A 26,764-nucleotide genomic window follows, 5' to 3' on the forward strand; every position below is an offset into this window, starting at 1 on the left:
AAATCGCGGATATAGGATCACTAACATCACGTTTCACGTATTTTGTTTTCATAAACAGGTTCACAGATTTATGGCAGCATGTCATAATTGACTATCATACTAATGAGTTCTTCACAGGCCGAACATTGAACCTTGAAATATGATTTTTAAATCGATATTTTGTCGCTGAACTATGTTTTCTAAAGTTAATGCAGTAAATCCAGCGTAATGATCTTATCCAGGTTGAAATAATGATTAAAAATAGAGTTAGACCAAAACCAGTCATCACCACCTTCTTAAGTCATTTTTAGTCAGCTCGGAGATAAGTGAATTTCAAAAACGGCAGTAACTCCCGCCCCCGTGATGATTTAAGGCGGCGACTGAAAATTCAAGTGATATTGGAGGATGGGCACCATATAAACACTGTTTGCTAATGTTTGAAGAACACTGAGCGCCGAGATTTAATTCGAAATGTACTTGTTTAAATCAGTAATGTGCATTTGCCCAGAAGTAGACAGATAATACCTTTAACTATTGCATTCTCATATGTTGTCACCAATGGTATACATACCTTTAAAACTGGAAGTCTTTACAACGATTATTTAGATTTGGAGTCATGAAAACTAATACAATATGCACACTGCTGGCCATTCAAATATCCTTACCAGGAAGGAATGATCAGATGAAAGTCAAAATCACATAAAAGGAAGAAGACGTTGGAACATGCTTCAGCGCATTTAGACGAATCGGAAGGGGGAGGAACGACACCTGAAGCATTGCATAAAAGAAAAGTTGTGTAGTGGACTTCTCATTGGAAAAGTGCTTTGTAAGGTTGGAGTTTGCTCCGAATATCGTGTTATGACTCGAATAAGCAAAAAGCATACCAGCAAGCTTCGAAATTCGATAGAGGCAGGATCGTTGCCTATCGAAAGTTGTAGATTATCGTTCCGTGATATCGCCGGTCGCAGTAGTTGACATCCAATATGCTGACATGCGAATATAGAATCAATGGATTGCCGAGGGTCCTACTAAACGGCATGCAGGATCTCAACGTCCTGCCATGACTAACGCCCGAGAGGACAGACACATTGTGCGTCAGGTCTGCAAAACAGTACCACTGCATCACGGACCGTTAGTCTGGAGATAGCTACATTTGCAGCACGCCCAGTATCAGCTTGTAAGACGCTTCGACGTTTGGAATGTCAGCAGGATGACCATTATTTAGGCTTCCCTGGACAATGTAGCATAGAGATAGACGGCGACTCTGGTGTGCCAGACGACGAAGCTGGATATAGGAGTGGCACAGTCTCGCCTTTTCAAATGAATCCCGGTTCTGCGTGAAGTATTTTCATGGTCGTATACGTGCCTGCAGTGTCCTAGAAGACGGCACGTCGCCTGCTTGCATTTGATTTCTGCATAGTAACCCCGCATCTGGTGTAATGGTTTGGGCAGCCATTGGGTACACGGCACACACATCTCTAACTCGGATCGACGGTAATTTGAACGCAGATGGATGCATTTCTGACATCTTACGTCCAATGGTTGGACCCTATCTTCGAGGCCTCCAAACGACATGATCGAACACGATAATGAAAGACCATATGCTGCACGTCGTATTCTGACTTTACTCGATGCACAGGGTATTCGCTTGCTCGCCTGACATGCACGGTCTCCAGATCTATCACCCATTGAAAACATCTGGTCATGAGCTGCTGAGAGACTGGCCTGCTACTAATATCCAGCTAATACGGTTGATAAGTGTAGCATAGACTTGAAGCGTCATGGAATGAGTTGCCGATTTCTGTCACCCAAGCCCGGTTTGCCTCCACGCATAATGGGTAAAGGCTATTTTACCTGCCAGGGGTGGCAGCTGTTTCTATTAATTTCGCACACCTGTAAACGCCCGAAATGTTTACAGATTTAATCATTTTGTCTTTATGTAATACTGTTTACGTGCAATAAATATCCTTTTTTGTATTTGCTTTCCCTCATGTTGTTACAATTTTAATGGCCACCAATGTAATTATAAAAAACACACTTTTCAAATTACATATGCAGTGTGAGTCGTTCAGATCCTCAAAATCATTACCCTTACGAAAAGCCGACTTTTTAAAATCGCCGAAGACGTCACGTAGGAAAAAGAAAAAGATGTCAGAATCTGAATCTGAGGAAACAACCCCGAAATATTCCAGTGAGGAGTGTGCTATCTCTGAATTTATTAAAAGCATGGGAGGACCCGACAAAGCAGCAAGAACAGTAATGGATATTATGAAAAATACAAAAATTACCGACGAAGAAATAGAGGCAAAGAAAAAAGAAATAGAAAGTAGAAGAGCCCAGAAAGAAGAGCCGGAAAAAGAAAAATGGATATAACCACGAAAAGTAGCAAAAATACCTCTGAACAGCGAACCGATGGAAATTGCTCAGACAAACAGATACGAACAATTAGAAGTCGATCAGACGAAAGACGATGCAGTACCTAATACTGACGAAAAACCACCACCCATAGTTTTCCAACAAGAAAAGATAGAATGGATGAGTATTGAAGAAGATTTAAGAAAAATATGCGAGGAAGAATTCGATACGCAAATGAAATCAAAAGCGATCTTCGTTTACGTAAAGACATCCAACGATTTCAGAAAAACTACAGAATTATTAAAGAAAAGAGGAATTCCTTTTCACACATATCTGATGCAACACGAAAAACCTTTAAAGGTAATATTAAAAGATTTACCATGTAAAATAACAGAAGAAGCGATTCTTAAGGATCTAGAGAGACGAAAATATCCGATTCTGAAAGTTAAACAATTCCGCAAAAGTTCAAAGAACAATTTTGAAAAACTGCCCATTTGGCTTCTGGAACTTAAATGCAAGCGGCTACGCAATTTATGCTCTGAACAATATGTTCAGCTTTAACATAAAAATTGAAAAATATAACCCGAAAAAGAGACCCACACAGTGCTTTAGATGCCAGGAGTGGGGACACTCGCAACATCTATGCACTAATAAAGAACGATGCTGCAAATGTGGAGAAGAACACCGGAGCAATTTATGCACATTAAAAAGAGAAGAAAATCCAACCTGTCTGTTTTGTAAAGAGAAACAGGTGAGTAGTTACCGTGGATGTATAGAATATAAAAAAAAAATTTGAGAAGATAGAACGGAAAAATATTCACTCTAAACCTAAAGACTATAAAGAACGCGCTGAAGACTTTCCATCGCTAACGACAGAAAATAAAAAAGAAAATAGAAGGAAAGAAACACCACTTTATAGCGAAAAAGTTAAAGGAAAAATCAAGAAATACCGAAAGAAATAAACGAAGCAATGCAATGGTTACAAAATGGAAATATCCAAGACTTTATCAGTAGCATCATAAAACATATGGAAAATATAAAGAAAGCAAAAAACACAAACGAAAAACTTGCCGCCGGTTTCCGTGCTGCAATGTATATTATGAAGATTGCCGAAGAGGAAAATTAGCTGAAAACATTTTTTAGAAAAAAGAAGGAAAAATGGACTTTAATCTCAATTTGCTTAACTAGGCAAATTTTCTCTTTTCAAGCAGCAATCGTGTGGTCAGCACTTGGGAGGGTGACCCCCCACCTGACGGGCCTCGACGATTCACGTTTTAGACTTCTAGAGGGGAGGAGCCTAATTGCTGAAGAAAATACTGTTTGACTGAGGCTTTCGCCACCCGACCACTCTTCGCCTTCGGACGCGGTGCATTAAGATGCACCTTTGAACTTTAAAAACCCGTGAAAGGCCTAATGGCAACCTGATCTATTGGTAAAAACTCGTAGTAGTTGAGACCATAAGTGAAATTCAAGATTTCCGTTCTACCAAAAAAAGTTGTACTTCATCTTTTACCATGAATAAATTGCGCAAGCATGACACGCAAAATCGTGAAGCGTTCTACATTTTTGCTTCGGCAGTACACATATACCATGAATGAATTGTTCGCAACATTGATATGAAGATGACACGACAGTCGCAAAAGTAATGTATGTACGACTGAGATAAGATTACATTCCCTTGCGATCTGTGTGAAATTTGGAGAGCGGTGCAAGAGTAGTTGTCAGAATCAAAATTTCATTAGCGTATGCTGTTTTTTCTTACCATTTTCCTCGAAAAATCGCATTGTTTATTTTTATTTTGCTCTATCTATTTTCTTTGGTAAACATGATTGTCGTTCCTCCCTTTTTTACTTAAAAAGTTCTTAAAATGTTTTTTGCTAAAATATTTTTTTCTTACTTTAAGAAGAGGAACCAAGTTTTGAAAATCTTTAAAATTTTCCAATATCAGATCCAAACTAAGTTAGCTTTTTAGCGTAAATTTAAATGAGGGAGAATTCTTTGAACAAAGGGGTGTTACGACAAATTTGTAATGGAACTGATGAAGATTTACGTTGTTTGCTTTTTTATAAAGAATTCAATATAAAAAGATATATTCCATAAAGAATTCTGCTTCAGAAGTTTTCCTAAATTTTCTAACATAGTTCTACCGTGTTTGGAAACAAAAAAAGCTGCTTTAATAGCAGACATGATAAAAAATTAGGTGCCAGTGTAGTAGTTAGTATTGATATAGTAACAGTTAATAATTTAATAACTTTATTACAGTATCAATTTATGCGATAGTTGCCTTTCGATTCTTCAATCCCTCACATCTTTTGATAGTAATAATTCGTTAATTGCAAACATTAAATTTTTATATGAAGTCATTACTTGGTGTCACAAAATATTCTTCAGTTGAGTAAAGTCTCATGTTGGGATCTTAGAAAACGAGAGGACTGACGGGCTGGTCAAAGAGGCTACTTTGGGTGAGGCTGAGAGGACTCTGAATCTCCAGGCTTCCAGAAAAATTATGATTTCTTAAATGAAAAAAAAAGTCTCTCCACTATGTTGAGAACTGTCATTTAAATTACACATAAGGGAAAAATACAATTATATCAAAAGTTTTACAGTAATAATAATGAAATTAATTTTGCTAGAGAACTAATGCATTTTGCTAACGATTTGTGGCTAACAATTTGATTACTAATAATTTGTTGGTGTGGAGATTTTAATTCAACGCCCATGTTTTAATTACACTTTAAAGCTTTACTTGTGCCGCCTAGACGGTACAGTGGTTAAGGGAACCGACAGCGATATCCAAGGACCCGGGCTCGAATCCCGGAAAAGCATGGTTGTAACTGCCCATCACTTCAAAATGTGGCCCATCTCCGGGTCCTTGGATATCGCTGTCGGTTCCCTTAACCACTGTACCGTCTAGGCGGCACAAGTAAAGCTTTAAAGTGTAATTAAAACATGGGCGTTGAATTAAAATCTCCACACCAACAAATTATTAGTAATCAAATTGTTAGCCACAAATCGTTAGCAAAATGCATTAGTTCTCTAGCAAAATTAATTTCATTATTATTACTGTAAAACTTTTGATATAATTGTATTTTTCCCTTATGTGTAATTTAAATGACAGTTCTCAACATAGTGGAGAGACTTTTTTTTTCATTTAAGAAATCATAATTTTTCTGGAAGCCTCCATAATAAAGTGACCACCACCTATGGTGTTTAGCAGCAGCCAAGCCGAAGTCGGCTGAGATCCCGCCATTGGGGGAAAAAGAAGTTCCACTGATATATATGTTTAAAATTTTGTTTTACTCCTTCAAAATATACTTTATTTGTACGTGATTTTGTGTTAAAATTACATATGTTAGTGTTTATTGTTTAACTAGCATATGATCTTTCTTATTTAGATTTTTTTTAATGTTTTTTTCTCTCTCTTTTTCTGCCGTCGAGATCCAGTGGATTTAACCCCGCTGATCGTATTTAGTTTATTTTTACTTATTTTTTGATTTCTCGAGCTCCCTATTGCTTACTTGCTTTCCAAGTCTGTTTGCTTTCCTTCTTTCTTTCTTTCTTTTTCTCTTTCTCTCTCTCTCCTTTTTTAAGGACATAGTGTGTTATGGAGTAGAAAATGGCTTCCCCGCTTTATGTCCTTGTTTGTGGTTTGAAGTGGATCTCCCTCTTATAACCATATGGGCAATTTATTCTTCTAGGTAAATTGAGCTCGCACCTTACGTCGATCGATTAATATAGCTTTATCTGATAGAAATTTTAATAAATCGCCCAAATTGAGCCAGCACCTCCAAGGTAATGATGTGAATATACAAGAACTAAAATACCATTTCAATGTTTTTAAATCTCATTCCGAAATATTGCATAAATAAATAAAAAAGGATACGGAGAAATTAGACATTCACTAAGTTGTCTACTCTTCAAAAAATGACAAGATGAACTTTGTGGACTTTTGGAATCTTTTTACTGCCTAAAGAAACAATTTCAATGCATTTTGAAGATGAATACATAACCGAGACTTTTGGCTTATTTCCTATGCAATTTCAAAACACGTCTCCGAACTTAGAAGAATGTATTTAGCTACAAGCAAACAAGCTGCTGAAATTTAAATATAAACACGTGGCCCAGCATCTTTAGCAGGAGAATCAGATATTCTGGTAAAATGAGTATCATGCAGAAAATTTTTATAGTTCGTTGTTTTATTTAGTGGAAAGCAGACTTAGCAGAATATTTAAATCCAATAACCGGAAACTGAAATCCGCTGCACATAACTAATCGCGACGATTTTAGTATGTTGATTGTAGAGTCATTGTTTGTACTTCCTTGTATGAAGTAAAAAGGAAGTATTGTAATCGCGAAAAGATTCAGGCATGATAGTTGAACGAAAATATCCATTTTGACCGCTATCGAATGCAATTTAACTCTGTTTTTCTGTGACATTTGTATATAAGGACAGAGTAAAGGACTCTTTTCCCACCAAAAAATTATCAAACTGATTTAAAAGGAGCTCTGAAGATAACTTTTTATGGCATCTGTGCGCATGTACGTATCTCGCCTAATTCAAAAACGAGTAGCCTCAGAACGTTGAAATTTTGTATATAGGTTAAAAATTTGTATGTAGGTTGAACGTTGAAAACTGGAAATTCCCTATAACATATAGATGTGCACCTCGTATTTTGGTTACAATCGGCCGCACCAAAACTATATAAATATACGTATATACATATTCACTCTGTTCCTCGGCTCAGTGATGTCAGTTTTTTATTCTTATATGTTTGTAAATTGGGCATTGTTTGCTTTAAAAGTGATTGAATTATGTTGTTCGTATCTTCCGGTTCAGGTTTTTATGCCTTTAGTAAATCTGTATGCAATATTTATTTAGAATTATGAACAATTTAAAAGTTGTTTAAGTGCCGCTAAGTCTAATAATTTTTGCCATGTCAGCCATTGCTTGTTTATATTTGAAACAGCAGAATAGTGGATTTGTTGCCAATCTAGAGAAAGTAATCTTCTCAATAACAAAGATAACGTCTTCTTTTATTATTGCAAATTAAATCACGATCCATTCTGGAATTTATTCGAGGAACTAAGTGTTTAAGACTTACTTCGTAATTTTTAATATAGTATTTTGACTTTTTATGTATTTTACCTTATTGCTAAGTCAGAACTGAATTAATTGAATGAGAAGTACTCAACCGTCTGTGAAAAACTGTTTCGTTTTTTTGTTTGCCTTGTTTAATTTCTTTTATACATCGTTTTAGATTTGATACAGTATTTGAATAGAACATGTGGCAACGATTAGATAATTCTTTAAATGATATAAATTTATATGCATTCTGAGTTAAAATATGGACGAAATATAACGCTGTTAAGTGAACCTAGCGCCAGAGTGTCACTGTGGTAAACAAATAGAGTGAACTTTAAAGAGTGCATTTATTCTATTTTGTTTTTTGCGCTTTCGACGAAGTAGATTTGATTCAATAAGTTAAAAAGAAATGCAAGAAAAAATGCGTATAATTTAATATTGCGTACAAGGAAATCATGTAGTGTACACATGAGATTTTATTTAACCAGGAGACATGAAAAATGAGAAATGCTCTGACAAGGACTCGAACCTAGATAAAGCCTTCGTTATTTTTAATGCATTTGTGCAATTCCAGACTGAGATTTAAAAGTGTTGAAATGGACCTCTCGAATACGCAGGAAGTGTGCTTCCATTGCATCAGTCGCATGTTTGAAGGAGGGGCTCCTTTTATTCTGCTCCTTTTAAAGAACGCCTGGGGATTAGGGGACACAATCGCTGAATCCTACTAGTGACGAATTATTGTCCACCACCTTTTAGTTCAGGCTCCACTGTAAAAGCATTAGGCTGCTTTCTTTCTTTCTCTTTTTTTAAGCAGGAGACAGAAAAAATGAGCAATGCACCTGCCGGGACTCGAACTTACACTTCTCGAATACGCGCCGAGTGGGTTTCTGTTACATCACGAAAGCATGTGGAAAGAAAATATATATATGTTAGAGAAGAAAATATATATAAAAGAAAATATATATATGTTAACCAGTAAGGTGCCGAATTTTAACAAATTGGCAGAAACTAATCACTGCCTTTTTTTACTTATTAAATTTGTACTGTTCTTTTTGTGATTATATATAGCTGGGTTTTTTTTCTTAATTTTATTAATACACAAATGTCACAGTTACTTTGTTAAATCTTGCACTTTTTCATAATAGAAGATGTGCATCAAAAGGGGGTTACTGAGGATTCAGGTTTTTTTTTAATCGGGAATAAATAAAAAAATTTTTGAGAAATAGTTCCTTACGTTGCTGCATTTCAATGAGGATAATAATTTTAATTTATTTGATTTAATCAATTAGATAGTGAATAATAAACAAATTAATTTTAATAGCTTACTTTTAAACGCATGTTTCTTAATAATTTTTTTCTTTACTTTTTAATAATACGTATATCTTACCTGATATAATTTCAAATACGTTCAATATATAACATATGCAACTTGTGATAGCTTTTATCAATATTTGTAATATTGTTTTACTTAACCAGAAATCAAAGATATTTGTTGATTCCAGAAGTTTTGCCGTTGGGTGTTGTTTGACTTACTGGTATCTTTAATAGCCTGTTTCGCTTCATGCCGTACGAAGACACCAGCATTAGAATCAGCTCAGGCCAGTTACAAGTATGTGGGGCACTAAAACAACATCAGAGAAAAAATTCGTAGTGTTTGTTATACTTACCAGTTTTTGTTAATTATAATTGTTGTAATTGTTATTATGCTAGTCACCAATTTTTGGTAACTGTAATTATCCAAATCAGTATGTTACAATTACTCGCTATAATAATCATCTGAAAACCTGTCCTCATCAGGGGCCCTTAGCCGGCAGTTTATTCATAATTTAAAAAAAGGTTACAATAACTTTATTGAGTTACATATGACTTACAAATATACATATATAGAAATATATTTGTACACAATATTACATAACTTAAAATTTAAAATTTTTAAATTATGTAATATTGTGCTTAAGATGGCTAATAATTTTCAAAGGAATAGTAGAGAATGTTTCCCTGATGGCTCAATAAAAGCAGCAAAACACGCCAGCCGTGAACGTATACCCCGCAGACAACCATCTGTAATATTATGAGATGGCGACTGCAACTAAAACAGCACTATTTATAAATATTGCATTATTTAGAATCAGATAATTCTATCAAGAGACACGAGTATTATATTTGCATGCAAATAGCAATGCTAGACATGATTTTGCCGCTCATCTAACATTCAGTGATAAAGCAAAGTTTCATTTTTGTGGAATAGTGAACTGTCATAATGCCTGCATATATGGCATAGAAAATTATTATGCTGTACTTAAAAAGAAACCGAATTCACCAAATGTTACGTCTTTTAATCCATTTTAAAGACAAAAGTATATGAGCCAATGTTGTTATAGAAATTACTATGTATTATTTTGTTGTGCATAATTATTACGTATTATTTGGAATTCTTAGTGATTATATTATTTTACTGTGGATAATGAATTTACAATATTTGTATTTCAGAATTAATGTTTAATATTTAGTTTTGTTTAAACTTTTCGTTCGTTTACAGCAAAGCTCTTTTACGTTTAGCTGAATATGTGATACAGATAAAAGGGCGCGCTTGTATTTCCGTTTCTCACGAGGCGGCTTCTTTAGGGGGTTAGGGGTTGGATTGCCCATCTGCATTTTCTCTTTTCTTGCGGGGTTGAACACACGTGTTTTGCTCGTTCGGAGGCGAATAGTTCTAAAGGGCGGCGTTATTTGACAGAGTTATAAGTTTGAAACATTCTTTCTGGTTTGCGTGGAAAAGGGTTTGTCATTTTGTTAGAGAGTCTGAAATATTTTCGAATTTTCGTCGTTGTTTATCACCTCCGTCCCGCGTTTTCTCCTCCAGCTGTTCCGGCCACGCATGAATGATCAGCCATGCTTAAGTCAAGAGTATCAGAGAGAACTGATAGGATCTGTTGGTGAGAATCGTTGTTCTACTCTTGAAAAAGATGAACTCTTTTTCACTTCTTCGAAAAAGTGATAGCCTGCAGTTGAAATAGTTGAATAAACTTTCTTCTAAGTTTCTAGCGTTGAAATAGCCAACCATGAGTCTCTCGAATGTTGTCAGACGGTGGTTTTGTCAACTATTACGCATCGATTGAACGGTGTTTTCGACTTCAGAGACTTCATTTTTTTTTTTTTTTTTTTTTTTTTTGACATCGATGAAATAGCTATACGTAACAATGTTTTCCTTCGAGAACTATGTGACGGGTAACTTCACTGGTATAATGAACTATGCAGTGTGAATGGTGAAACTGAATGCTGTTGAATTCATCAACGTTTGAAAGATAACATTTCATTTTCTACTAAGTTTCTTGGCTTTGCCACTACTGATGTTTTTCTTCGGAGATATATTAATGTTTTTGAGCTTCTATTGTCAGAAACGTTTTGAAACCTAATTAGTAATTTGCATTTGTGTTACGGAATTTGGGTGAACGCGAAATATTTGTCTTTTAACTTCTATCTTACTGCTTTATTCTGAAATAGAAACTCGTAGGAGAAGTAACCATAGTTTATACATTCATACATTAGATTGATTTTATTTGATTCCCATTGAATATTTTTTGTCAAGAGCTAAATAGAGGTTTTTTTCAAGTACTGAGTATTGTAATCAATCTGATAATCGCTTTTTGTCTAAGAAAAAAACATACAAGTTCAGCACATTAAAGTATTACTTTTATTTGGCCCTTTTTTTTAATAAGTTCTAGAAATTAAGACTCTTACTTATTTCTTTAACGTTTCTTTTCTGCATTAAATTATCAAATTTTTACAACTCATGTGTAAATGAACTTTAGTATTTTAACTTAAGTAAACTGGATTTCAGTAATTCATACCTATTTCACATTTCTTTCCTGTAAATGGATGTTTACAGTCGCAAGCAAAATCAAGTTCTTTCACTGTGCACGTACCTTCATTCTGACATGGATTTGAGCTGCAGGGATCTAGAAAAAATAAAAGGAATATAAATTACTATCACTTATACTTTTCCACATTCAGATTTCTGATGCTCACATCACAAATGTGCATTCAGACTCGGAATGTGAAGTGTATTCATATTTAAGTATTTGAGTATGATTATTTTACACCGTTCATCGAAAGTATGTTAAATGAAGTAATTGCAATGAATGTTTTTCAAATTTTAATACAATGCACATTTTATTAGGCGAGAAATATTATTTTATAATTAGTACGGGAATTTTAGACATCTTTCTTTATACTGGAATGTTGTTAGCTATTGGTAATTGGATTTTTTATTATTTATGAATAACTTCGAACACATAAAATGTTTCTTATTTATTTCACGCTTACACAACTTTGTATTTCTCTCTTTGAACAGAAGATTGCTCAACCAAACAGAAAAATCGAAATAATTTAATTTAGAATTATTACATACCTTATAAAAAAATATTCGTATTTGCTGATCAGCCAAAGCTTCCGAAATTGATTTAGATTCTTTATACTACTATAAAACATCGATGAGCTACCTGCCCACGCAGAAGAATAATTTCTCGGAGAACATTGTAAAGAAAATTAGTGAAAATTAGTTCACATATACATTACACTTGCGGAAAATCATGAAATTCCTATGCAGCCTGTCCATTCTCAATTTGAATCCGGATCGAACTATCAGTGTTACGTGGCACTAGTGCTCAACCTTTGGCGTTTCTTAAGCCCTCTAAATGATCAAGTGTGTTAGAGCAGAGGATTGTAAAATGCGTTTATATCTTTTTGGTAAATTCTATAAAAGATACGTTTATATTTATAAAGTCTGAATGTTTTATGCATCCACTAAAATGTTCACGTGTTTCTTCTGCAAATTCTTTTATAAAAGAGTATTTCAGTGTTTGATCTTAACATATATAGTGGTATCTAACGTAGCGAACACCCTGCGCAACGAAAGCGTGTAATAGTCTAGAAGTGTACCGTATAACGAATCACACATGAAAAGTTTCGCTTCTTATCACTTCAAACGTAAAACAAAATACATTTTAACTTCTGATTATGAAACTAAATAATAAAATAAAATTACAAAAGGTGAAAGAAGTAATAAAATAAATAATAATAAATGCAAAAAACCAGTCAGTGAAAAATTGCAAAAATTAACACACAAAACAGCAAATAATCACATCTCTTAATATTGCTTTACCAGTAAAGAACTGTAAGTTAACTTTTAGCAGCAGCATAAGGAAGCCCACAAGTAATGTGTTTTCAACAAGAAAAAAAGAACAGGAATGGTTCATTCCTACTGCAATTATCATGGTCCTTCTTAAGAAATTAACAGTTATCCAGACCATAGTCAAGCAAGGTAATCTTAACCAAACCGAAGTAGTAGCAAAGTGTGACAAAATAGCAGACGTATTCAGTAATAATGCTTGCCATACCTTCGTTCAGGGGGCCCACCAGCGTCCGGGCGGTAAAATCGCTGAATACTGGTAGTTCGGTCCGAGGTTCGAATCCTGAGAACGGGCTGGCAGCATGGGCGTTTTTGTGGTTTTCCCCATGTGTAACATGTGTACGAGCCAGTTTCCCTTAAAACGTTCTCCACAAAGGCATCGTTCCCCTTAGGCAGATAGCCCTATTGTGCTTTACCATAATCACACAAGCACATATTATTATATTTATTAAGGACTGTCCTTGATTCATTGTTTACAGCTATATTTCATCTCTTCATTCAAGTAACCAAAGCAGTAAAAGTGAATATTTGAAAGGTAATATGTGGATGAAAGCAAATGGAGAAGATACACGATCAATGACAAATTTTACAAAATCATCTCGATAGATTACGGTGAAATTAAGGTACATGTCTACATACTCTCACTATTTGCATACCAACAAAACTTCTCAAGCTATTCTTTCACTAAAGCTGCTTTTTGAGGATGAACATTATTATTCATCACATGAAAGAGAGGATTCATTACCGTAGCACAGAATTTCACGAAGGGTTCAAGGAGTTTTAATCTCAACTGCTTTCAGTCTTGACAGTACTTTTCTGAATACGAGTAGACAGATGCACTAAATCTGAACCCATATCATCATACTTTCAAGAAAAAGGAGTGCTATTGAAAGATTTTTTCATGCTTATTGCACGTTTCTGATTATCGCCGTATAATTACTCTTTCATTATCGGATTCTGAAGCAAATCATGGTTCATCTGTAATGACAATTTAAAATTTGTAAAATCGCTTTCTATTCACTCTTGCTCAGTCAATCTATCGAGTGGTCAAGATGGATAAATACTGGCAACTCGATATGGAATAGAATCCAGGTGAATAAGCTGGCTGCATGCGCAGTTTTGTCCAATTGAAATTTGAACAATAACGAGTTTTGCTTAGAATGTCATCCACGAAACATGTCTCGCCTTCGGCAGGTAACTTTCGTATGTCTTTCGACATAACCTAACCTAGCGTAATCTTAATCGTGCTATTTTAGCTTTAATATTTAAAGGAGCAAATTCCCTTTATGAAGGAAGATATAATTCTTTGGTATTTAGTCTTTTCCTCATGCTAACGGCAGGTACAGATGTTCCTACTGCTGTAGTATGTACTTCATAGAGTTATTCGTTGACTGCTTTTAATAAGTGACGGTCAAAGTCTGGAAAAAGACTAAAGATGATCAGTAATGAGTCTCAGGTAATTAAACTCCTTGTCTGGAAATATTTCCATAAACGAGGGATGAGCTGCAGAAAAATTAGGCATTTCCTTAGTAAACTGTTTTTCTTCAAATACTTCCCTCTTATTTGGAAAAGAGTCTGCCAACATCAACCAGAAAATGTTTTCGTGCTTTAAAACTTTCAACTCCATATTCTATCCGTAAAAACTAAGAGCAAAGCACAAAATTTATTAAAATCTCATTTGCAGAAAGCCTCATTGGAGTACATATTTCTTTGCTCAAAGAACGTTGTTTTGAATCTCCCTCTGGGCGTATTTCATTCAATCAGAAATATCGTAAGCAATTTCGAGAAGTAATACGAGCAAGTTCTCGATGATTCCATTTGAACAACAACGCAGAAGTAAAACAGAAAGCATTAGAATTATAATTTTAATTAGGTTATACAGGTTAACAGTAGAAAATGAATATGGAATAATGTACAGGGAGTTGCAAATTTTATAATTCATTACAAAAGTAACGCATGGAAAAAATATTATAAATACTAATTCCCCACCTTCTGAACACACAAAAAAGTCAATACTGTAAAACTTTAAGCTATGCTATGCAAAAAACGTAAAAGTTATAATTTTAATTTGTTTTTTTATTATTTTTTAAAAGAAGAAACCTCTCTACCCATTATTTCCTTAGCTGGGGCTTTTATAGGTGCATCTCAATCTATGCTGACAATATTATACCATGAATTTAATTTCTGGATTTTATAATGCAAATAAAGTTCGGATTTTAGAAAGATGTACTAAATCTTTAAAGAATTTAATAAAGTTTATCGTAGTCAAGAAATAACTTTTTATACACTTACTTTTATTTACACTTGCAAACGCAATTTCTAGTTTTTAAATAATTTACTACTAAATAGATACCTCTTTCACAAAACTCTCCTGAATATGGTTTCCTGCATTTGCATTTAAGGATTCCATTAACTGTTTCGCATTTTCCACCCTTCTGGCAGGGATTTGGTTCACAGAGATCTGAGATGAAAACCAAAATACATAAAAAAGTCTGTATAAAAACGTGTTTTCTAATGAGAAACAAAAAAGAAGTTTCATTTGAAATAATTACTCTTTTCGCAGCTTTCTCCGGAATATGGAGATTTACAGGAACAGTTATAGCCGGTGGTGGTTAAGTTACATTTCCCATCATTTTTACATGGATTCGGTACACAGGGATCTGGAAAAGAGGAAAATGGGAATAAATAATTTATTCATATTCCTCCTCTCAAAACGATCTTTATAGTTTAATTTTAGAAAAGTTTCAATATGTGCATGTCTAAAATAATTTCTTGTGAAAATTTAGCTTTAAAGACCCAGTTATCCATTTTTCAATGGAAGTATTTACACATTGTGAAATTTGCAGATTTCTCATCTTTTAAATTTAATCTGTGCTTTTATTTCAGCTGCTTATAATACAAGCTGAGGGAAGAACTAATTACTAACATTATAAATCACCACTTCGCTATGGCTAATCTGCTGTTTCCTGGCAGCTAGTTCTGGCTCATACTTCATTTTTCTGAATCGAATGAGGCTCTGACTTCATTTTTCTTTATTTGAAATTGTGATTTATTAATAAATATTCTTTTTTTATTCTATTATGATCCTTGCATTTATTGTAGGTCTGTAAGATAACTAAGTTTCCAAGTCACATGTGTTCTTGAAAATTACTAAGATTTTATGTTTCTATACTTTTGACTTTTACATTTAGAACTACATAGCTGACGTAACAATTTGAAAACTTATTGGCCGCTATAAAGGGTTATTAAGCAAAATATTTAGTGCATATGAAGGAGATTTGTCAGAAAAATAGTTAGTATTTCATGAACTGGTAATTCTCCGATAGAGTATTAAAAGTAAAAATTTATTATATATTTAGTAAATATAACAGGTGACAGGTGAGAGCGGATTCGGACACCCGGGGCGGCTTACTAGGACTATTCGGGTATCGTCCGGAATCCGCAACTGTTCGTACAAGGCGATAATTCTTTGGCGTCCTAGAAGCCCGGCGTCAGGAGCTTAATAGAAACTAAGTATAACACAGAATCAGAATAATTAGTTGAAAATTGTATTGATATTAAAACATTCCACATAGCTGCATTCGATAAATTTATTGAAAGTGCTGTGCGCTGATCAAAATATTAATGTGAATCTTCGAGGATTAAGTATTAATCCATTCTCTCGTGTTTTTGTAATTTTGAGGGTTGATATACTGTTCTGGATTATTCTAGGCATGTTTAATTTTGGATCTTTCTGGAATAGAGTTTTCCATCTAAAAATACTCTATAAATTGCGGCAAAGTTCCAAAACATATTCTAGTATACTTAAGAAATGAAAATCTGCGAATTAGCGAAACTCAAGCATTCATATTTCCAAGATCTGCTGCAGTATGGTAATAATTTACTCACTGAAATAGTTTATGTATATTACATAACGCTTTAAGTTAAAAAAGTAAAATTTCTGAATCAAAAACACATGGGAAGTATTAATATTATAACAAAAACCTGTGTTCTTGAAATAATAATTAACTTTTAAAGTGATTGATTACGAAGAAACGTGTGTCGTGTCATATAATACATTGCGATCCTACTAAATCGAACTTTCTCGTAACTTAATACAACTCACTTACGCTCATAGGTGCATGGAATTAATTTACGAGAATATTTAGTCTTCCATATTCGCTTTCATCGAAATTTGCTTAGTGCTGAACTGAAAGTATTACTACGTAATGCCCAGCTGTGTACCGAAGTGAATGATGTTGCTGGCCTTGTTATGTTGCAATATTGTTACATTGCTAATTTGTGTAGTTTATTTTTGATTTGAATGAATACATTTGAATGAATACATATATGTACAATTTAAATTTTTATTTATAGTTATATTTTATGTTGTTTATTTTTATGCTATTAAATATCTTTAAATGATGCATTATTAATATATAATAAAATTATAAATTTTTATTCTTAACCTCTACTCCTTAACTCTGCAATGCATTGCCTGGGAAATCGAATTGTTAATAAGGAGTATGAAGATTCCGCAGACTTTATACTCCGTGGTTTCAATTATTTCCTACGGTGCCGCATCCTGTTTAGTTTAGTTTAGTTTAGTTTACTTTACGAGTATGCTGCAACCCTCCTGGCCGACAGTAATCGGCCTCATGGTTAACGCAGCACACCCGACGCAGAAAAACAACAACAAAATAATAATAATAAAATAAATAAATAAATAAATAAAAGATTAAAATATTTAATGTCCTATTCCTATGATAGTCTTATTTTCATTCACAATCCTCATAATTTCTGTTGCATAGCTATTTAAGAATTTTCATTTTTCAATTACATTTTGTTCATTTATTTTTCCAAATCTCGTCCTCACACTCTCGGTCAGTTTACATTCTTCCATAAAATGAGCTGCATTTCCGTACTTCCCACAAGCCAAGCATTGATCATTGCCCTGGAGATTAAATCGTTTTAAATAGGCCGGGAATCTACCATGATCCGTGATAACTTGAATAGTATCTATATTATTAAATAGATCCACATTTCATCCTGTATCATATTAGTAGATTGGTTTGGCACATCTCAGCTACATATTTGCTGATCCCTGTGTTATACCATCTGCACGTAACTGTGACTGACGGTATGGTATTGTTTATAAAATTTAATATATTTTAAACGAATGCTTAATCCTGGAGAATTCGGGGTTCTGATGAACACTCATTAAACTAAAATTATTTTAAGCATTTGAAGTTATTTAAACTACACTTGAAAAATTTAAAAGCTGTCACTATGTCAATTTTTATAGCGGTCGGCTATAGGATAAAAACTAATTTCTTCGAAATTATCTTATAAAATTTCTAATTAAGGTTTCTTATAAGAAAATATTTATAAATATAAAACAGTTTTGGGAATGAAAGGTTTAGTACTTTTTTGTCTGCAATATTAATTTAGTTGACACTGATTAACTATGATTTTTTTAATATAGAGTCAGTTATAATTAAATACGCAAGTTAAATGCATATACAGAGCTCTCTCTATACCTATTTTATTTTGATATTAAAAAATATAATTTTCTGTTTATTATCTAAAGCAGTTTCTAAAGCAACCTTTAAAACTATCGCATTAAATAATCAGAAAAGTATTTTTTAAAATTTTGTGTTACATTCCCAAATATTTTGTTTCTGAAATTCTTTTGTGTAAGTCTTATTACATTTTAATCTGCTGTTTTTCTCTTCTAATACATTGGAAAAATTAACATAGCAATGTCATGTATAAAATAACGATGAATAGGTAGCAAACTATAAGCTCAGAAATAGCTTCATATCATCAAGAGAGCCTGTAGTTCTTCTCTCAGTGCTACCTTAGTAACCTTCATTTGAAAAGAATGATTTCTCCTCCACTAGGATTTCAAAGCCTATAAATTATTGAAATTCAATTGCATAGAGAGTTATTTAAATTGACTGACCGCATTTCAAGCGATTTAAATCTGTATCCTTTTAAGAGTATTTTAATCTAATACACATCAAAGGAAAATAAAAGTTCGGAAATTTAGAATAACATCAAATAACTGATAACCTAATGCTAGTTGTTCCTTAATGAACTATTTCTTTAAGCATTTGTTCAACTTTGAGCTTGTGAAATTTACAAATAATAGGTGGACCTTTGGTTACTGTACCTGTGGAAACTGTATCTATTATCAAAACTCGAAGTTTTTAGACATGAAAACTGTGATTAAAGGCATACATAGTTATGTCTTGAAGTTTTTGCTCAAGTACAGGAAATCGCATAGAAAGATCACAATTAGAATTTGGATGGTTTCCTTTTTATATTATTTATTATTTGTACCTCAGTATTAAAAAAAATATGGTCTGTTTAAAATCGATATAGTTGCCAGGAATTTATGTTAATTTACTAATTAAGGCCAGGTTTTATAGATATGAAAGCAGTGATTAAAGATATGCATAATTATGTCTTGAAGTTTCAATATAAGTACGGCAAATCACATAGAAAGATCGTAAGTATTTAATAAAACAAAGTAAGTTTTGGTTTATTTAATTACGGCAAAGCACGTTAGGGCTATCTGCCTAAGGGGAAGGATGCCTTCGTGGAGGACTTTCTAAGGGAAACTGGCTCGTATACACGTTACTCATGGGGAAAACCACAAAAACGCCCATGCAGCCAAACCGTTCGCGGGATTCGAACCTCGGACATAACTACCAGTGTTCAGCGACTTTACCGCTCGGCCGCTGGAGGGCCCTAAAACAAAGTAATAGTAGATCAAGAAAGTAAACAAAGCAATACTATCTGTGCATGCTGATTTCAGCAAGCATAGGTAAAATGTTTCAATACAATGTTAAGCAGATTCTCTTTTTTAGTCAGATAAACTTATCATTTAGTAATGCATTTAATGTGGTAACTAGCACACTATATTACATAGTTACCACTATTTAATGGGGTAACTATGTAATATAGTATTTAGTTAAGCTTTTGTTCTTAATGTAAGTTTCAGCCTTTATTTGTGAGTGTTTTTCAATGAAGTAACTTATAATGCGTTTCGAGAAACGATACACATAAACCTGTGTCAGGCCAAAACATTCTCAGTTGCATGACGAATAATAACTTTTATACTGGAAAAAAAAAAAAAAAAAAAAGAGAGAGAACGTATATCTTTGCTTTTAATGCCTAACTTTAATTCAATTTATATTGAGAAAATGAGAGCTTCATACACATGGCTTGGATTAGTTAACATTATTCTAATTATTAATACCACTAACAAACCCTTAATGGAAATTTAATTTCGATATTTTTTCTATATTTAAAGCTTTTGGCATCAGGAAAAAACAACCGAAAATTAGAATAATAAGGAAGGCAAAATTGAATATTTTACTTGTTGTGATTCTCTTATCACATATTTCCCCGGTGTATCCAGTTAAACATGAACATTTGAAAGAATTTGGAATATCCAAACAGGTACCTCCATTAATGCATGGATTAGGTGAGCAAGGCCCTGTAAACATAGAATAATAATATATTTAGGAAAAATAAGTTACATAATTATCAGGAGATTTTTCTCATGCAAAATATTAGTTTTTAGTTATCATGCTGATGTCCTAATAAAATATAATTAAAAATGTTTATATACGATCAGCTTTTATTTAAAATGGGTATAATAATTAATGCACGAAAAACAGAAAAATAATTTATTATATAGTTTAATGGGAATAATAGTTAAAATTTTTAGTTACGTAATTCATCTGCTATTTTATACTGCGAAAACTGAAAGCGTGGGAGCCCATGATAAATTTAAAAATCTAATGTCCACATCACGTGACTTCCTTGTACGGAAAGGCAATTTTTCCTGCATTTAATTTAAACTTATTGAGTTCTACTTCTTCGATAGCGCATAAACCACAATAGAATAAATGCGCTCTTTAAAATTCACTATATTTATTTACCATAGCGACAAGGTTCACTTAACAGCCTTACATTTCATACATTTTATAATTCAAAATACACACAAATTATATCATCTGAAAAATTACCTAATCTTTGCCACACGTTCTCTTCGAATACTATAATAAATCTAAAACGATGTATAAAAGAAATTAAACAAATGAAAAATAATCAGTTTTTCACAGACGATTCAGCACCGCTTTCCTAATGCGCAAGCGCTACCCGTAAACATTCTTCTCTGTCCGAAACAGACTGGCGGCAGTAGTTTTTGTTAATATGAAACACTTATATCCGCGAATTTCATTAGAAATATATTTCTCATTCAATTAATTCAGTTCTCAATTTGCGGCAAGGCTAAAATAAAAATTGAAAGTATCTTCATTAAAAATTGAAAGATATAGAAAAAGCATAAAAGACTGAATAGAGTTAAAAAAATTATAATTAAGCTTGCACGCAAAAACAATTGTCTACGCAAAAACAATTGTCTACGCAAAAACAATTGTCTACGCAAAAACAAGCAATTCGGCCAGGGGACAAGAGGACAGATTCTTCAGTGCACAAAACTGAAAGTTTACTTTTGGTCTCACACGGCAAAAATAATATAATAATAACTTAAATAACTTCTAAATTGCTGATAAATCTACAACTATAGCATGCAGGTTAAATAAAGCATAAAAATCTTAACCGGAAGATAAGAACAGAATATTTCATTCATTTTTAAATAAAAAAATGCACAATTTACAAACATATAAGGATCATCATCAGCGAAAATCAGAAACGTAATTTTCGAAAGAACTTTATACACCGAAATAAAAATAATATATTGTAACAGCAGAGCGGCACACTATGAGTCTAGTTTCATATTCATTTAATGTATAATATAAACCTTAAACCATTGTAATTATGAATAAATATTTTTATATACAAGTACTTTGTAAAGCAATGAATAAAGATAAAATAAAACTCTTTACCCTTGCAAATGCCTTCTACGTCTTTGTACCCTTTCTTGCAAATGCAGGTTTTGGTATCTTTGAACCACCCACGTTCAAAAGTGCAGTTTGAATTTTTGCCACATTCGCATGCTGCGGAAAAGCCAATATTGATAATTAATACGTTACGCATAAGATTATTAAATGAAAGACACATTTATTACTTTGAAATGCATTATTATTTATAACGTTAAGTATTGTAGATCAGAGTTCCCGTTCCATTATCGTTTTATCCTTTTGCAGTTTTGTAATTAGACTTAACATTTTAAATTAAATCACGTGTTTGACGCTAAATAAGAAAGTCTAATGCTCAGGTTCCTAATCAATGAAAATATATTTAAAAATAATCAGTTTTCTCTTTTTAATTCTTAAAATCTTTCTAAGTGAATTCTAATTATTTCAGATAATAAGTGAAGTGAACTTCTATACGAAGAAATATTTTGTCGTCTCTCAATGTCTCTCTCCCAGCATTAAGCGCGGGGCTACCACTCAGATGTGAGGTATCCATCCGAAAGACCCAGTTCGGGAAGCTCATGAAGGTTGCACAATCGGTTCATTTGGTGCAGATGTTTTGAAAGGCAATCATGACCAGTAACAAGACCAAAGGAAGCAACAGATTGCTTTCTGGGCAATAAAGGCATGTCAAAAATTAAATAAAGGTAAATATTGGATCATTAAAAATAACAAAATGATCAATGAAATAATTAATAAACGAAAAATAAATCGAAATTGCTACGACTTCGAAAAACTTTTCATAGATCTTCCTTTTAATGAAATAATACAAATCTCATTCACCATTAAAATTATTTTCTGAAACTACAAAAATTATAGAATTCTAATAATGGACCTACACACGTTTAAACATTACATACATTAATTTTAATAAAGAATTACAATGATGGACATCTACACGTTTAAACATTACATACATTAATTTAAATTATAGAAATAGTAATGGACCTCTACATATTTCATTACATAAATTAATTTTAATTATAGAATTATAGTAATGGACACGTTTAAACATTACATATATTAATTTTAATTATAGTGTTACGGATTTGGTATTTAAACAGCTTATGTTAGTTGAATTGTAAATTAAATGGTTTTATTTCCCGCGCAGGGCAGCGCGTGACGAATATTAAAAGAAAGCTAAGCCGAAAATTGAAAATACAAGAGCGCGTGCATGTAACATTTAATAAATATCTCTTTTTGGTTTCGAGAAAGTACTAGAAAATTCTCGCGCGCGATTTTAAAATCTTATAAAAGGAGGAAAAATCTCGGTTCGTTGTAGTTACTTAGTTTGATGTTGTTTTAAGAGTTTGTTTAGAAAACTGCTCTTGTTGACTGTAGCGAATTCGCGGATTAGCTTTCTTTAGCTGCTTTGAATTAAGTTCTCGAACGTTTGAGTAGTCAAAAGATAAATACTGTGAGATATTATAATACTGCACGACTATCTGAGGAGATTTAAGCATTTTTGTTGTGATAATAATAAATTTTGTTGATTTTTCATCTGTCTTGTGCATTCATTTCGTAACGAACCCGTACGCACGCAACAGTTTTTGGCAACAGTGAGCTACAGTGAGTTTGGCTACAGTGAGTGGCAACAGTAACGGACTGTCCATAAATGGAAATATCGATGGAGTTCCTTGCAATATGATCATTGACAGAGGAGCTAATGTTACCATCATTATCAAAGATGTAGCTGAAGAGTTTAAATATAAACTTATTTGGACGACATCCTGTGTTACCCTTCAGACTGCGTCTGCTGACAAGATCGAGATAGCTGGGAAGTTAAACGTGAACATCACGTTTGGAAGTGCCGCCTACCATAACACGGTATATGTGGCGGATATTACAGATCCATGCATACTCGGACTGGACTTTTTAACGAAATACAATTTTTCCTTAGACTTGAAAAACAACAAACTGATTTCAGCATCTGATGACATGACTATCCATCCTCAACAGGGATCCTCGCCTAAAAATTTCGACGCCTTGTCCGAAAGACCCAGTTCGGGAAGCTGCCGAAATCATACTAGGATCGAAAAGAAACGCAAGACTACCACCTATTCTCCATTCCAGATGCTCTTCGGTCGAGACCTTCGTCTGCCTTGTGACCGCCTGTTTGATCGCCATACGGGTGCGCCTTCATCGCCTGAGGAACACATCCAAGATATCCAGGCCCGTTTTGAAGTTATGCACCGTTCCGCACGAAAGCGAGTGAATGTGGCGACCAACACGAGAGCTACTGGACATAGATTCAACAAAGGAGACATAGTGTGGTTGTGGAACCCGATTCGACGAAAAGGAGTCACGCCTGAATTACTGTCACATTGGGATGGTCCGCACACAGTCCTAAACAGGCTGAATGACGTCGTGGTTCGGATACGTGAGTCTTCGAACTCTAAACCTAAAGTCGTTCATTACGACAGGTTAACTCATTACTATGGTCGTAGATCGTAATGTAAATAATTATAAATAGTGTAAGACCATGGTCCTTTTTGTTTCTAAATGTGTTTGTATTTAGTATTTGATTGCATTTATTGTTCATATTTTTTTTTTTTGTTATTGTAATGTAATGCTTATTATTGCATTTATGCCACAGTTGTAAATTTGGCTTCCTGTACAAGGATTGTACTGCTCGGGACGTGCAGTCCTTGGGAAGGGGGCAGTGTTACGGATTTGGTATTTAAATAACTAATGTTCGTTGAATTGTAAATTAAATGGTTTTATTTGCCGCGCAGTGCAGCGCGTGACGAATATTGAAAGAAAGCTAAGCCGGAAAATTGAAAATACAAGAGTGCGTGCGTGTAACATTTAAGAAGTATCTCTTTTTGATTTCGAGAAAGTACTAGAAAATTCTCGCGCGCGATTTTAAAATCTTATAAAAGGAGGAAAACTCTCAGTTCGTTGTAGTTACTTAGTTTGCTGTTGTTTTAAGAGTTTGCTTAGAGAATTCGCGGACTAGATTTCTTTAGCTGTTTTGAATTAAGTTCTCGAACGTTTGAGAAGTCAAAAGATAACTACTGTGAGATTTTATAATACTGCACGAATATCTTAGGAGATTTAAGCATTTTTGGTGTAATAATAATAAATTTTGTTGATTTTTCATCGGTCTTGTGCATTCATTTCGTAAATATCCGGTACGCACGCAACAATAGAATTATAATAATGGACCTCGACACGTTTCATTACATACATTAATTTCAATTATAGAATTATAATGATGGACATCTAAACGTTTAAACATTACATTAATTTTAAATTCTGATTTTGTTTACATTTCAATGGTATACATTTCAATATCATATACATTTCAATGAAGTTCACAGTCACTAGAAGGGGACGAACTGTGAAATCTGTTCATAGACTGCAATTGTGACATACGCGACAGTAGGTTGAGTTCCTCCAGAACTCAAGGTGGGAGGATGTCGCTGCTGAGCCAGCCTCTCGCAGTTTTAATCCCTTACAAACTGAAGTGAACTCAGATCTAGAATAAACCAGAGAGACAGTATTGTCAGACACGAACGTAAGCAGAAATTAACGCCCCTTAGCGTACTTGTAATTAAACTCCTTCTATCGATTAAATTCTTCCTATATCTTTGTAAATACTAATAAAGTAAGTTTGTGGTGTGAAATTCTTCCATTTTTGGACTGGATTGTCATTTTAACTTAGATTACATCCAATTTTTAGTTTTATGACTTCACAGAAAACCCTGTCAGCTGTCAATGAAGAAGAAGAACAAAAGGTAAGTTTACCTTTTTCACATATTTTTATTGATCTTCTAAAACTCATTACGTATTTTATAATCATTGAACAGAAATGAAAAAATTGACATACCTTTGCATTTAGTCGTAGAATACTGTCCATATTCTGGGAAACATTTGCACACAGTTTTGCCACTTTCCTTAACGCAGTCACCATTTTCACATTCACAAGCTGGAAGAAATGAAAGTATAAATTGTTGCAGTATATTCGATATAAAATATTTTATAACTGTAAAAACCTTGTTCTATGATTTGTGTTTATGGAAAGAAATCTAAAGTAAAAATCGCGGATATAGGATCACTAACATCACGTTTCACGTATTTTGTTTTCATAAACAGGTTCACAGATTTATGGCAGCATGTCATAATTGACTATCATACTAATGAGTTCTTCACAGGCCGAACATTGAACCTTGAAATATGATTTTTAAATCGATATTTTGTCGCTGAACTATGTTTTCTAAAGTTAATGCAGTAAATCCAGCGTAATGATCTTATCCAGGTTGAAATAATGATTAAAAATAGAGTTAGACCAAAACCACCTTCTTAAGTCATTTTTAATCAGCTCGGAGATAAGTGAATTTCAAAAAGGGGCAGTAACTCCCGCCCCCCGTGATGATTTAAGGCGGCGACTGAAAATTCAAGTGATATTGGAGGACGGGCACCATATAAACACTGTTTGCTAATGTTTGAAGAACACTGAGCGCCGAGATTTAATTCGAAAAGTACTTGTTTAAATCAGTAATGTGCATTTGCCCAGAAGTAGACAGATAGTACCTTTAACTATTGCATTCTCATATGTTGTCACCAATGGTATACATACCTTTAAAACTAGAAGTCTTTACAACGATTATTTAGATTTGGAGTCATGAAAACTAATACAATATGCACACTGCTGGCCATTCAAATATCCTTACCAGGAAGGAATGATCAGATGAAAGTCAAAATCACATAAAAGGAAGAAGACGTTGGAACATGCTTCAGCGCATTTAGACGAATCGGGAGGGGGAGGAACGACACCTGAAGCATTGCATAAAAGAAAAGTTGTGTAGTGGACTTCTCATTGGAAAAGTGCTTTGTAAGGCTGGAGTTTGCTCCGAATATCGTGTTATGACTCGAATAAGCAGAAAGCTTACCAGCAAGCTTCGAAATTCGATAGAGGCAGGATCGTTGCCTATCGAAAGTTGTAGATTATCGTTCCGTGATATCGCCGGTCGCAGTAGTTGACATCCAATATGCTGACATGCGAATATAGAATCAATGGATTGCCGAGGGTCCTACTAAACGGCATGCAGGATCTCAACGTCCTGCCATGACTAACGCCCGAGAGGACAGACACATTGTGCGTCAGGCCTGCAAAACAGTACCACTGCATCACGGACCGTTAGTCTGGAGATAGCTACATTTGCAGCACGCCCAGTATCAGCTTGTAAGACGCTTCGACGTTTGGACTGTCAGCAGGAT

General features: G+C 33.9%; 1 protein-coding gene across 1 annotated transcript in view; it reads right to left on the reverse strand.

The window, feature by feature from the left end:
- LOC118201492 (uncharacterized) overlaps nt 1-26,764 on the reverse strand; it is a 419,621-nt gene that overhangs the window by 240,670 nt on the left and 152,187 nt on the right. The window contains exons 17-19 of the mRNA XM_085827141.1: nt 25,374-25,472; nt 21,512-21,622; nt 19,975-20,094 (exon numbers count right to left, since the gene is read on the reverse strand). Coding sequence (XP_085683267.1) covers nt 19,975-20,094; nt 21,512-21,622; nt 25,374-25,472 — 330 coding nt within the window. The remainder of the gene's footprint in view (nt 1-19,974; nt 20,095-21,511; nt 21,623-25,373; nt 25,473-26,764) is intronic.

The sequence above is a fragment of the Stegodyphus dumicola genome, chromosome 11 (assembly GCF_044657685.1).
Source record: "Stegodyphus dumicola isolate Sdum_Otavi_A_Nest chromosome 11, ASM4465768v1".
Taxonomy (NCBI): domain Eukaryota; kingdom Metazoa; phylum Arthropoda; class Arachnida; order Araneae; family Eresidae; genus Stegodyphus; species Stegodyphus dumicola.